The sequence below is a fragment of the Oncorhynchus kisutch genome, linkage group LG11, assembly GCF_002021735.2.
Source record: "Oncorhynchus kisutch isolate 150728-3 linkage group LG11, Okis_V2, whole genome shotgun sequence".
Lineage (NCBI taxonomy): Eukaryota > Metazoa > Chordata > Actinopteri > Salmoniformes > Salmonidae > Oncorhynchus > Oncorhynchus kisutch.
This window is the reverse complement of record NC_034184.2, coordinates 19,661,876-19,674,002: the sequence shown is the minus strand read 5'-3', so window position 1 is coordinate 19,674,002 and position 12,127 is coordinate 19,661,876. Positions and strand designations below refer to the sequence as shown.

At 43.3% G+C, this 12,127-nt stretch overlaps 1 protein-coding gene across 1 annotated transcript in view; it reads left to right on the top strand.

Moving 5' to 3' along the window:
* ankfn1a (ankyrin repeat and fibronectin type III domain containing 1a) overlaps nt 1-2,361 on the top strand; it is a 221,125-nt gene extending 218,764 nt beyond the window's left edge. The window contains exon 25 of the mRNA XM_031835416.1: nt 676-2,361. Within this exon, the coding sequence (XP_031691276.1) occupies nt 676-1,396 (721 nt within the window). The 3' untranslated portion in view covers nt 1,397-2,361. The remainder of the gene's footprint in view (nt 1-675) is intronic.
* The last annotated feature ends 9,766 nt before the right edge of the window (nt 2,362-12,127 follow it).

Sequence of the window (12,127 nt, the reverse complement as noted above, 5' to 3'; positions counted from 1 at the left end):
CTAACATTGAGTGGCTGCTGCCAACACACTGACTCAACTCCAGCCACTTTAAACAATGCTACCTAATATAATGTTTACATACCCTACATTATTCATCTCATATGTATATGTATATACTGTACTCTATATCATCTACTGCATCTTTATGTAATATGTATGTAATGTATCACTAGCCACTTTAACTATGCCACTTTGTTTACATACTCATCTCATATGTATATACTGCACTCAATACCATCTACTGTATCTTGCCTATGCCGCTCTGTACCATCACTCATTCATATATCTTTATGTACATATTCTTTATCCCCTTACACTTGTGTCTATAAGGTAGTAGTTTTGGAATTGTTAGTTAGATTACTTGTTGTTTATTACTGCATTGTCGGAACTAGAAGCACAAGCATTTCGCTACACTCGCATTAACATCTGCTAACCATGTGTATGTGACAAATAAAATTTGATTTAATTTTGATTTGATTTGAGTTGCCACTCTTGTCCTGTCCAGTCCACTTGTGTCCACGAAAACCTCTTCCTTTCACTCTCCCCCAGCCCCAGATTTGTCCTTTTCCCTCTCTCTCCTTTCCTCTACTATCTCCTTTCCTCCTCTTCCCCTCTCCCCATCTCTTTTTGACAGCCATGAATAGAACCTAACAAATCTTATTTTTTGTTTTCCAGGTACAGCATCTGCCAGCCCAAAGACCTCGCTCTCTCCCCTCTCTCCCCTGCCTTCCCCCTCTCCCCAGGCCCAATCCTCTCCACCGCCCCACCCCCCTCACCTGCCCCCATCTTCCCTGAGACCACTCTATCCTGCTCCAAAACCCTGGAGGGTCTCTCCCTCTCCAAAACGACCCAGGACAAGCACTCCTTCACCCCGTTGCGGCACCTTGCCAACCCCCCAGCCAAGCGGAAGCTGCTGTCCCGGAGCCACGGGGCTACTGGGGCCCAGGCAGGTTACTTCAGCGGTCCCCAGCGGTGGCTCAGGGGCCACAGCGACAGCCACACAGGGTCCCTGTCTGAGGGTGTCTATACCAGGCAGAGGGACCCAGACCTGACCACCCTGCCCCTGAATCTCCCATCACCTCAGGGGGAGATATATGCTAGTCATGCTTCCTGTGTCCTGGAGGGCCGGAGGGGGGGACAGAGGGAGCCCAAGCCCCATATCAGGACTATCTTTGTGGAACCGTGTAAGGAAACGTCACCTGAGAACAGGGGCTGTGGAAAGGAGGAGAGAGGGATGGAGGGAAAGGGAGGGATGGAGAGAGGGGCAGGGGTGACAATGGTTTTGGCAGAGGAGGGGTCAGGAGAGGAGGGGTATGAAGGAGCGAGAGCCCAGGATCTGGACTCAGACGACCAAACAAACGCACAGGTGTCAGAGATCCTCAGCAGCAAGCTCTAGGATTAGACAATGGTTCGGCAAGGCGCTCCAGGATTGGACAATGCTCAGTAATATACTCTAGGATTGGCCATGTTCAGCATTTGACAGTGGTTCAATAACAACCTCCAGGATTGGACAATAGCTCAGCAACATGATCTAGGAGTGGACGGGACTGAGTAACACGCTTTTGAACGATTGGACATAGGCTAATTGATGACAGCTGGATGGAGCAATGTTGTTTTGGTGCGTTGCATACAGTCCCTCATCCCTGTGTCCAAACTGATAATGATGCTCCTTTTCTTGTCTGTTTGTCTCTGTGTGTGCTGTTGTGTGGGTCTATATCTTTCTTTTATCCCTTTCTCTTTCTATCTATCCTTCAAATTACTGTGGACAGGCATGCTGAACTGACACTGAGCTAGTGCATGTTTCTCTCTGAGCTCATGCACGTGTGTAGCTCACAGACTAGACAACCCTTGCTCTCTCTGTAGAATGTTCTAGAGACTCAGGTTGCTGGCCAACTGTCTGAACTGTTAACTCAGAACCAAGCCAAGGCTCCAACTGTTATGACCTATAATTAATGCAACATGACGTCGCTGTCGGATCTAAACGTCAACTCCAAAACAGAAAAAATACATTATAATGTATTTTCCAAATAACGAACATACAATTATGGAACTTCAGAAGTATTTTGAATACATTTTCTTTGTCCTAGAATGATGAAAGGAAGTTACTGCTTTCAGCACATATAAAACCTGAAAATTGGCAAAAATGGTGTTAAAGCTTTTCATCCGACAGCGACGATGAATTTAAGCACTGCTTTACCTATACCTCTGCACTTGAAAGTGTGTTGATGGCCGACAATGGCTCAAAGTTGCTATTTCAATTGATGAGTATCCATTATACATTGACACCTTACATAAACTCAGCAAAAAAAGAAACGTCCTCTCATATCAACTGCGTTTATTTTCAGTATAAATATTTGTATGAACATAGCAAGATTTAACAACTGAGACATAAACTGAACAAGTTCCACAGACATGTGACTAACAGAAATGGAATAATGTGTCCCTGAACAAAGGGGATATCAAAAGTAACAGTCAGTATCTGGTGTGGCCACCAGCTGCATTAAATACTGCAGTGCATCTCCTCCTCATGGACTGCACCAGATTTGCCAGTTCTTGCTGTGAGATGTTATCCCACTCTTCCACCAAGGCACCTGCAAGTTCCCGGATATTTCTGGGGGGAATGGCCCTAGCCCTCACCCTCCGATCCAACATGTCCCAGACGTGCTCAATGGGATTGAGATCCGGGCTCTTCGCTGGCCATGGCCGAACACTGACATTCCTGTCTTGCAGGAAATCACGCACAGATCAGCAGTATGGCTGGTGGCATTGTCATGCTGTCAGGATGAGCCTGCAGGAAGGATACCACATGAAGGAGGAGGATGTCTTCCCTGTAATGCACAGCGTTGAGATTTTCTACAATGACAACAAGCTCAGTCCGATGATGCTGTGACACACCACCCCAGACCATGACGGACCCTCCACCACCAAATCGATCCCGCTCCAGAGTACAGGCCTCGGTGTAACGCTCATTCCTTCGACGATAAACGCAAATCCGACCATCACCCCAGGTGAGACAAAACCGTAACCCGTCAGTGAAGATGACTTTTTTCCAGTCCTGTCTGGTCCAGTGACGGTGGGTTTGTGCCCATATGGGGACGTTGTTGCCAGTCCTGTCTGGTCCAGCGACGGTGGGTTTGTGCCCATAGGGGACGTTGTTGCCAGTCCTGTCTGGTCCAGCGACGGTGGGTTTGTGCCCATAGGTGACGTTGTTTCCGATGATGTCTGGTGAGGACCTGCCTTACAACAGGCCTACAAGCCCTCAGTCCAGCCTCTCTCAACCTATTGCGGACTGTCTGAGCACTAATGGAGGGATTGTGTGTTCCTGGTGTAACTCGGGCAGTTGTTGTTGCCATCCTGTACCTGTCCCGCAGGTGTGATGTTCGGATGTACCAATCCTGTGCAGGTGTTGTTACACGTGGTCTGTCACTGCGAGGACGATCTGCTGTCTGTCCTTTCTCCCTGTAGCGCTGTCTTAGGCGTCTCACAGAACGGACATTGCAATTTAAAGGCCTCTTTAGTGTCCTAAGTTTTCATAACTGTGACCTTAATTGCCTACCGTCTGTAAGCTGTTAGTGTCTTAAGGACCGTTCCACAGGTGCATGTTCATTCATTGTTTATGGTTCATTGAACAAGAATGGGAAACTGTGTTTAAACCCTTTACAATGAAGATCTGTGAAGTTATTTGAATTTTTACGAATTATCTTTGAAAGACAGGGCCCTGAAAAAGGGACGTTTCTTTTTTTGCTGAGTTTATTAGAAGTGTGGACACACGATACAAGCCTTATGTTTCTCTAGGTTTCTCAGCATGGGTTTATAGGCATTTCCCCACTCACAGTGATTGTATTGTCATGGTTTAAAGTTGGTTTTCTGCAGTAATTCATTCTGTTTCATTATCATCATGCTAAGCTGCTTGATTCTATTTGGTTCTTTTGTGGATCTGTTATAACAAGACCAGAGTATCATTCAGAACGATAGGAATGTTCTTCATACACTAAAACAGTAACTTTTCCCACTTTTCTCGAACTAAGAACATCTGACGACCAGCCTTCAATATCTGCATAGTATACAGTAAGAAGTAAACAGTTTTGAACCTGAAAGTTTACTGTCGATATACGCTAGTTGCCCCCGCGTCTAGTTCTGAAGAGCCCATCGTTAAGAATACTGATGATAACGAGAGTACTAAACATTCCACAGCAAGCTGCAGTGAATTCCAATATCATAGCCCCTATATCCCTATAAGTACGTTTGTACTCTCTTTTTTTTCATAACTTGCTATTCAGCATTGAATGCCTACCATTCGTATTGTACTTGAGTCAAATGATGTATTATTTGTTAGCATGGACTTGTTTTGTGTGGACTCTAGCTTATGTCCAGTTTGTGCCCCCCTTGGATTGGCTTGAGAAGGTCAAGGGTTAGAGGTCATGGTTGGTGGGGTCAGAGGTTAGGGACTTGAGTTACACAAAAACAGTCTGCACTTTGCATCCTGGACTTAAGTAGCCATGTTCTTCTGTTTAGCCAGAAAGTGATTTGTGGTTTGAAGTTATGTTTCTATAACACTTTAAGGGTTGTTTTAAACTAAGTTGAATCATGAATACTGTAGCTTTGTGTTCTTATCCTATCTTCTCTGGTACAGAGTATTATACCCTCTATAGTAGTATTGCTCTATATTACTCTCTAGAGTATTATATTCTCTGGTAGAGATGCATACAGAGTATTAGAATCATGTTATTAAAGTAACATTTCCAGGACCAGCTAATGATTGTGCTCATATGAGGTTTAACACATTATGGACTATATCGGACTAAATTGCACTTTCAACATATATGTCTTGTTTTTTTTTCATTTGATTTCTATGATACATCAAGCTAAATCCCAAATAATACCTTAATGGTTTTATCAAAGCCATGTTGCACGGGTAACAGGGATACCTTGAGCTAGCTTTCTACTATTTTAACATTGCAGGTGATTATAAAACCTCATTTCAATTTGATGTACTGATCGAGGGCAGCTTTATCGGTAACTATTGTAAAACAAATTGTTGCATTATTGGAATATTAATATGACTTGTTGAAGTTTATTGTTGCATCAACAGGCCTGTTGGTTTTCCACTATACAGTATATATTTGCAACAATGTTTTTATCATTAGGAAAATATGTAGATTGGTTAGTAATTATTGCGTCCTCACTTGACAGTGTATAAGCCACCTTTGCATTTACAGACTGTTGTAAATGAGTACTGATCGCCTACGAATAGCAAGTGTAATAGGGGATTATAACACGTGTGTTTCACAGTATGTATCCATTCATAGTTAATGGGCTAATAATTACAGTAGTTGTTATAAGTAGATATGAGCTGTAAGGAATGCTTATAACTAGTCTCATAATGCTCTACGAGTGTTGTAGAAGGCACTATAATGCATTATTAGGCTACACAGGTGGTTAATAGATAATGTATGTGTCCCAAATGGCACCCTATTCCCTTTATGGACGATAGGGCTCTGGTCAAAAGTAGTGCAGTATAGGGAATAGGGGGCTATTTGGAACACAGCCAGTGTTACACTCACTTTTATTTACAGTCATGTCGTCTTTAAACCACCTCCAAATGACCAAATGCATTAATGCTATTGTTTTAAGTGTTGGGCTTTGGATTTGGGTGTAGGTCTACTCCCAAATCTACCAGTTAATGTATATTTCCTCAGGAGTAAAAGCATCATTTGTCGCTATGAAATATTGAATATTACTATTTTATTGTCCTATTTATTTTGCTATATATGTCTCGCCACTTCCACCTCTATCTATCAGTCATTAGGCTATTAGTTTGTGGTCTATCAAGTGACTAGGCCTCATCAGATCAGTGTCAATGCTTTTATACCATGTGCACATAGTGAGTGGGCCAAAATCAAGAGGGGTCATCATTTCTGTATATTTTTGCATTTCCTGATAAAATGTTTGAACTATCATAGCTTCTTAAATGAAAATAAGGCTAATATGTTTGCGGTTGGGGTGAAAAAGTCCTAAAATCAACATAGTTCCTGTAATGGTTTGATTCTTTTCTTCCTGGCTTGTTGCAATGCTATCTCTGACTAGGGCAGGCCTACCTTATGGTGGCACATGGATGTGTTTGACCAGTTTAAATAATAAACCTTTCCCTTGTGGATGCTGTGTACAACACTGCCTCTGTATGTCACTCTTCTCTCACTACATTGATTAGTGAAGCCACTTCAAGGAGTGCAGACAACATACTGTACAGTATACCATCCTTTATTGATGATTCTACTTTACTCTAGTGGGTTATAGTACTTTATCAGTCTGTAGAAAGCCAGAATGGATCTATCTATCCAGTAGCAGCTCAAGAGAGTACGGTGTGTTAGTGGAGTTCTCTCACCTTCTTCTACCCCTCCTCTCCTCCAACTCACTTATTTCTCAGTTGAATACATCTTGGATCTGTTCCAGCTGATAGTTTTTAATGGCTGTCAATGTCCTGTGCCCACGGCGATAGAGTACAATGGAGTAACGCAACATCTCAAAGGCCTCCAGATATCAACATTGGTCTGAAGGCATGGCAACGGGTGTCCATGGCAACCACACAAAGGCGCTGTGTGCGGTCCTGATCTGCAACATTTTGTGGTGAGAAAGATAGAGATGGAGACAGGGGATTGGATAGAGAGATGGAGAGAGGTAGAGGAGAGGGGGGGGGTGGATAGAGAGAGATGGGGGAGTTGAGAGAAAGGGATGGGGTGGAGAGATGAACAAAGATAATGGATGCAGATGTATTATTGACAGGTATTGTCTGCTGCCAATAGCCATGTGGGGAGAGAGGGAGAAAGAGTGAGATAAGAGAGAAATGACTTCATACAGCATTTGGGTTTTTTCAATCATTTTTGCATTAATCCCCAGGAGATTGATTTAAAACATAATTAAAACAGCAGCACAGATAGTTAATTTGGGGGTAAGAGATATATTGTTTGTTGTTCTGTTTTTATCTATCTTAGATTCAAAAAGCCACAAGTAGAACTAAAATATACAAAAAATAAACGCAACATGTAACAATTTAAAAGATTTTACTCAATTACAGTTCACACAGGGAAATCAGTCAATTTAAATGAATTCCGTAGGCCCTAATCTATGGATTTCACACGACTGGGAATACAGATATGCATCAGTTGGTCACAGATACCTTAAAAAAAGGTAGGGGCGTGGATCAGAAAACCAGTCGGTATCTTGTGTGACAACTGTTTGCCTCATGCAGTGTGGCACATCTCCTTCACATAGAGCTGATCAGGCTGTTGATTGTGGCCTGTGGAATGTTCTCCCACTCCTCTTCAATGGCTGTGTGAAGTTGTTGGATATTGGCGGGAACTGGAACACGCTTGTTGTACACGTCGATTCAGGGCATTCCAAACCTGCTCAATGAGTGACATTTCTGGTGAGTATGCAGGCCATGGAAGAGCTGGGACATTTTCAGCTTCCAGGAATAGTGTACAGATCCTCGCAACATAGGGCCATGCATTATCATGCTGAAACATGAGGTAATGGTGGCAAATTAATGGCACGATAATTGGCATCACGATCTCATCACGGTATCTCTGTAAATTCAAATGACTATTGATTAAATGCAAATGTGTTTGTTGTACATAGCTTATGCCTGCCCATACCATAACCCCAAAGGCTTAAGGTAGAGAAATAAACATTCAATTCCCTGGCAACAGCTTGGGTGTACATTCCGGCAGTCAGCATGCCAAATGCATGCTCCCTCAAAACTTGAGACATCTGTGGCATTGTGTTGTGTGACAAAACTTCACGATTTAGAGTGGCCTTTTATTGTCCCCCGCACAAGGTGCACCTGCGTAATTATCATGCTGTTTAATATACGATCATGCTTTGTGATATGGTACACTTGTCAAGTGGTTGGATTATCTTGGCAAAGGAGAAATGCTCACTAACAGGGATGTAAACAAATTTGTAAACAACATCTGAGAGAAATAAGCTTCTGGATCGTATGTATAGGATTTTTTATTTCAGCTCATGAAACACGGGACCAACACTTTACGTTTATATTTTTATTCAGTGTTCATTTATGTTAGTTGAGTGTGATGCAAAACCCTGGATTATTGTTATTCTAACTTCCGCTACGCATATAAAGCCCTCCCCCGCCCTCCTTTCGGTAAATCTGACCACGACTCCATGTTGTTGCTCCCAGCCTATAGACAGAAACTAAAACAGGAAGCGCCCATGCTCAGGTCTGTTCAACGTTGGTCCAACCAATCGGATTCCACACTTCAAGATTGCTTCGATCACGTGGACTGGGAAATGTTCCGCATAGCGTTGGACAATAACATTGATGAATACGCTGATTCGGTGAGCGAGTTTATTAGCAAGTGCATCAGTGATGTTGTATCCACAGTGTCTATTAAAACATTCCCCAACCAGAAACCGTGGATTGATGGCAGCATTCGCGCAAAACTGAAAGCGCGAACCACTGCTTTTAATCAGGGCACGGTGACCGGAAACATGACCGAATACCAATAGCGTAGCTATTCCCTCCACAAGGCAAGGCAGCTGGCTGGTGTGTTTACGGACATATTCAATCAATCCATATCCCAGTCTGCTGTTCCCACATGCTTCAAGAGGGCCACCACTGTTCCTGTTCCCAAGAAAGCGAAGGTAACTGAGCTAAATGACTTCCGTCATCTTGAAGTGCTTTGAGAGACTAGTCAAGGACCATATCACCTCCACCCTACCTGACCCTAGACCCACTCCAATTTTCTTACATCCCCAATAGGTCCACAGACGACGCATTCGCAATCACACTGCACACTGCCCTAACCCATCTGGACAAGAGGAATACCTATGTAAGAATGCTGTTCATCAACTACAGCTCAGCATTTAACACCATAGTACTCTCCAAACTCATCATTTAACTCAAGACCCTGGTTCTCAACCCCACCCTGTGCAACTGGGTACTGAACTTCCTGACGGGCCGCCCCCAGGTGGTGAGGCTAGGTAACAACATCTCCACCCCGCTGATCCTCAACACTGGGGCCCAACAAGGGTGCGTTCTCAGCCCTCTCCTGTACCCCCATGTTCACCCACGACTGCGTGGCCATGCACGCCTCCGACTCAAACATCAAGTTTGCAGACGACACTACAGTGGTAGGCTTGATGACCAACAACGACGAGGCGGCCTACAAACTCGGAGTGTGGTGTCAGGAAAATAACCTCACCCTCAATGTCAACAAAACAAACGAGATGATCGTGGACTTCAGGAAACAGCAGAGGGAGCAGCCCCCCATCCACATCGACGGGACGGTAGTGGAGAAGGTGGAAAGTTTTAAGTTCCTCGGCGTACACATCACGGACAAACTGAAATGGTTCACTCATACAGACAGCATGGTGAAGAAGGTGCAGCAGCGCCTCTTCAACCTCAGGAGGCTGAAGAAATTTGGCTTGTCACCAAAAACATTCACAAACTTTTACAGATGCACAATCGAGAGCATACTGTCGGGCAGTATCAAAGCCTGGTACGGCATCTGCTCCGCCCACAACCGTAAGGCACTCCAGAGGGTAGTGAGGTCTGCACAACGCATCACCGGGGGGGGGCAAACTACCTGCCTTCCAGGACACCTACACCACCCGATGTCACAGGAAGGCCATAAAGATCATCAAAGAAAACAACCACCCGAGCCACTCCTGTTCACCCAGCTATCATCCAGAAGGCGAGGTCAGTACAGGTGCATCAAAGCGGGGACCGAGAGACTGAAAAACAGCTTCTATCTCAAGGCCATCAGACTGTTAAACAGCCATCACTAACATTGAGTGACTGGTGCCAACATACTGACTCATCTCTAGCCACTTTAATAATGAAAAAATTGATGTAATAAGTGTATCACTAGCCACTTTAATGGCACTTTATATAATGTTTACATTACTCATCTCATATGTATATACTGTACTCTATACCATCTACTGCATCTTGCCTATGCTGCACGGCAGTCGCTCATTCATACATTTTTATGTACATATTCTTATTCATTTCTTTACACTTGTGGGTATAAGGTAGTTGTTGTGAAATTTTTAGGTTAGATTACTTGTTAGATATTACTGCATTTCGCGTTCGCATTTCATGTTCTCTTGAGTGATGAATCACGCTTCACCATCTGGCAGTCCAACGGAAGTATCTGGGTTTGGCGGATTCCAGGAGAACGCTACCTGCCCCAATGCATAGTGCCAACTGTAAAGTTTGTTGGAGGAGGAATAATGGTCTGGGGCTGTTTTTCATGGTTTGGGCCAGGCCCCTTAGTTTCAGTGAAGGGAAATTCTAGATGATTCTGTGCTTCCAATTTTGTGGCAACCGTTTGGGGTAGGCCCATTTCTGTTTCCACATGACAATGCCCCTGTGCACAAAGTGAGGTCCATACAGAAATGGTTTGTCGAGATCAGGGGGGACGAACTTGACTGGGCTGCAAAGAGCCCTAACCTCAACTTCATCGAACACCTTTGAGATTAATTGGAATGCCGACTATGAGCCAGGCATAATCGCCCAACATCAGGTCTTGGTCTTGGTCTTGTAGTTGAATGGAAGCAAGTCCCCGCAGCAATGTTCCAACATCTAGTGGAAAGTCTTCCAGAAGAGTAGAGGCTGTTATAGCAGCAAAGGGAGGACCAACTCCATATTAATTATTTTGTCATTGGATGTTAGACGAGCCGTGTCCACATACTTTTGGTCATGTAGGTATTTTGAGCGGTAAAGGTTGTTTTGGCGTTTTTTTGTCAATTGGTGTAAATGTTATTTTCTTTGAGCCATTTTTAAAATGTACCTATGGCTTCTTTATTTATTTGCGATTCTTTGATCATCTTGGCATTAATCCCCAGGATATTGAATTAAATTATAATTAAAATAGCACCAGATACATTAGTTAATCTGAAGACATGAGAACATTCATTATGTATCCTTCTCTCAGTCTTACAACCCTAAGCCTGTGCTGTGTGCTTTCTATTCAGTAGCGATCGGCCTTGATCCTGGTAGCCTTCAAACCAACCATGAGCCCACAGCATTTACAGAAAGTGAAACTGCTTTCCAAGTGGCTCAGCGGTCTAAGGCACTGCATCTCAGTGCTAGAGGTGTCACTACAGACCTTTTTTCGATTCCAGGCTGTATCACACCCGTCCGTGATTGGGAGTCCCATAGGGCCTCGCACGATTGGCCAGCATCATCCGGGGTAGGCCGTCATTGTAAATCAGAAATTGTTCTTTCCTGACTTGCCTAGTAGATAAAGATTACATTTTTGTTAAATGATATATACACAAAAAAAAATGTGTTCCGCTTTGTGAAGTGTGGTGATTCAATGTGGAACCACAATGACTCAAATAACCCTTTGAGCTCTTCAGTGGTTCTTTACAGTTTACAAAAAGGGGTTCTTTGCTCTTTTGGTTATAAATAAGATGTGGGAGGCAGCTCATTGGAATATTTTGGGGTGTGGTTTGCTCACAGCTCTTTTTTGCAACCTGGAGTGAGAGTGCTAATTCCAGTTGATCTAATATGTTGTGGAATGCCATTACAGGTTATATACCACGGTTCCAAACTTGGTCCTGGGGCCTCTCTTGGGTGCATGTTTTGGGTTTTGCTGATTGAAATAACCAGCTCATCATCAAGCTTTGATTATTTGAAACGGCTGTGTAGTGCTAAGGCAAAAAACCTGAATGTGCCCCCAGTTTGGGAAACCTTGTTATACAGTATATGACTACGACCAGTGATGGTGTTTTGTAAATACTCACATGTGGCCCTGTGTCAATTTGAGAACGATTTACTAAATCAGTCAGTGGTTCTCAATTCAAATTGTCAATGAACACAGTAATAACACCTATGGAATGTTAACAAAACAAATATGGCTGACCAGAATACAAAAAAAACTGTATGGTTCTTCAAGAGAATCTACAAAAACCTTTCAGATTGAGAATAGTTCTAAAAAGAACCTTTCTCCATAAAGGTTCTATAAAAAAACATGAAAAGGGTTCTATTTAACCTCAAACAGGGTTGTAACCATAACGGAACCATTTTTGGTGCTATTAAGAACACGAGCATGTTTTTTTTATTGAACCTTCAAAAAAGGGTTATGCTAATGTTACA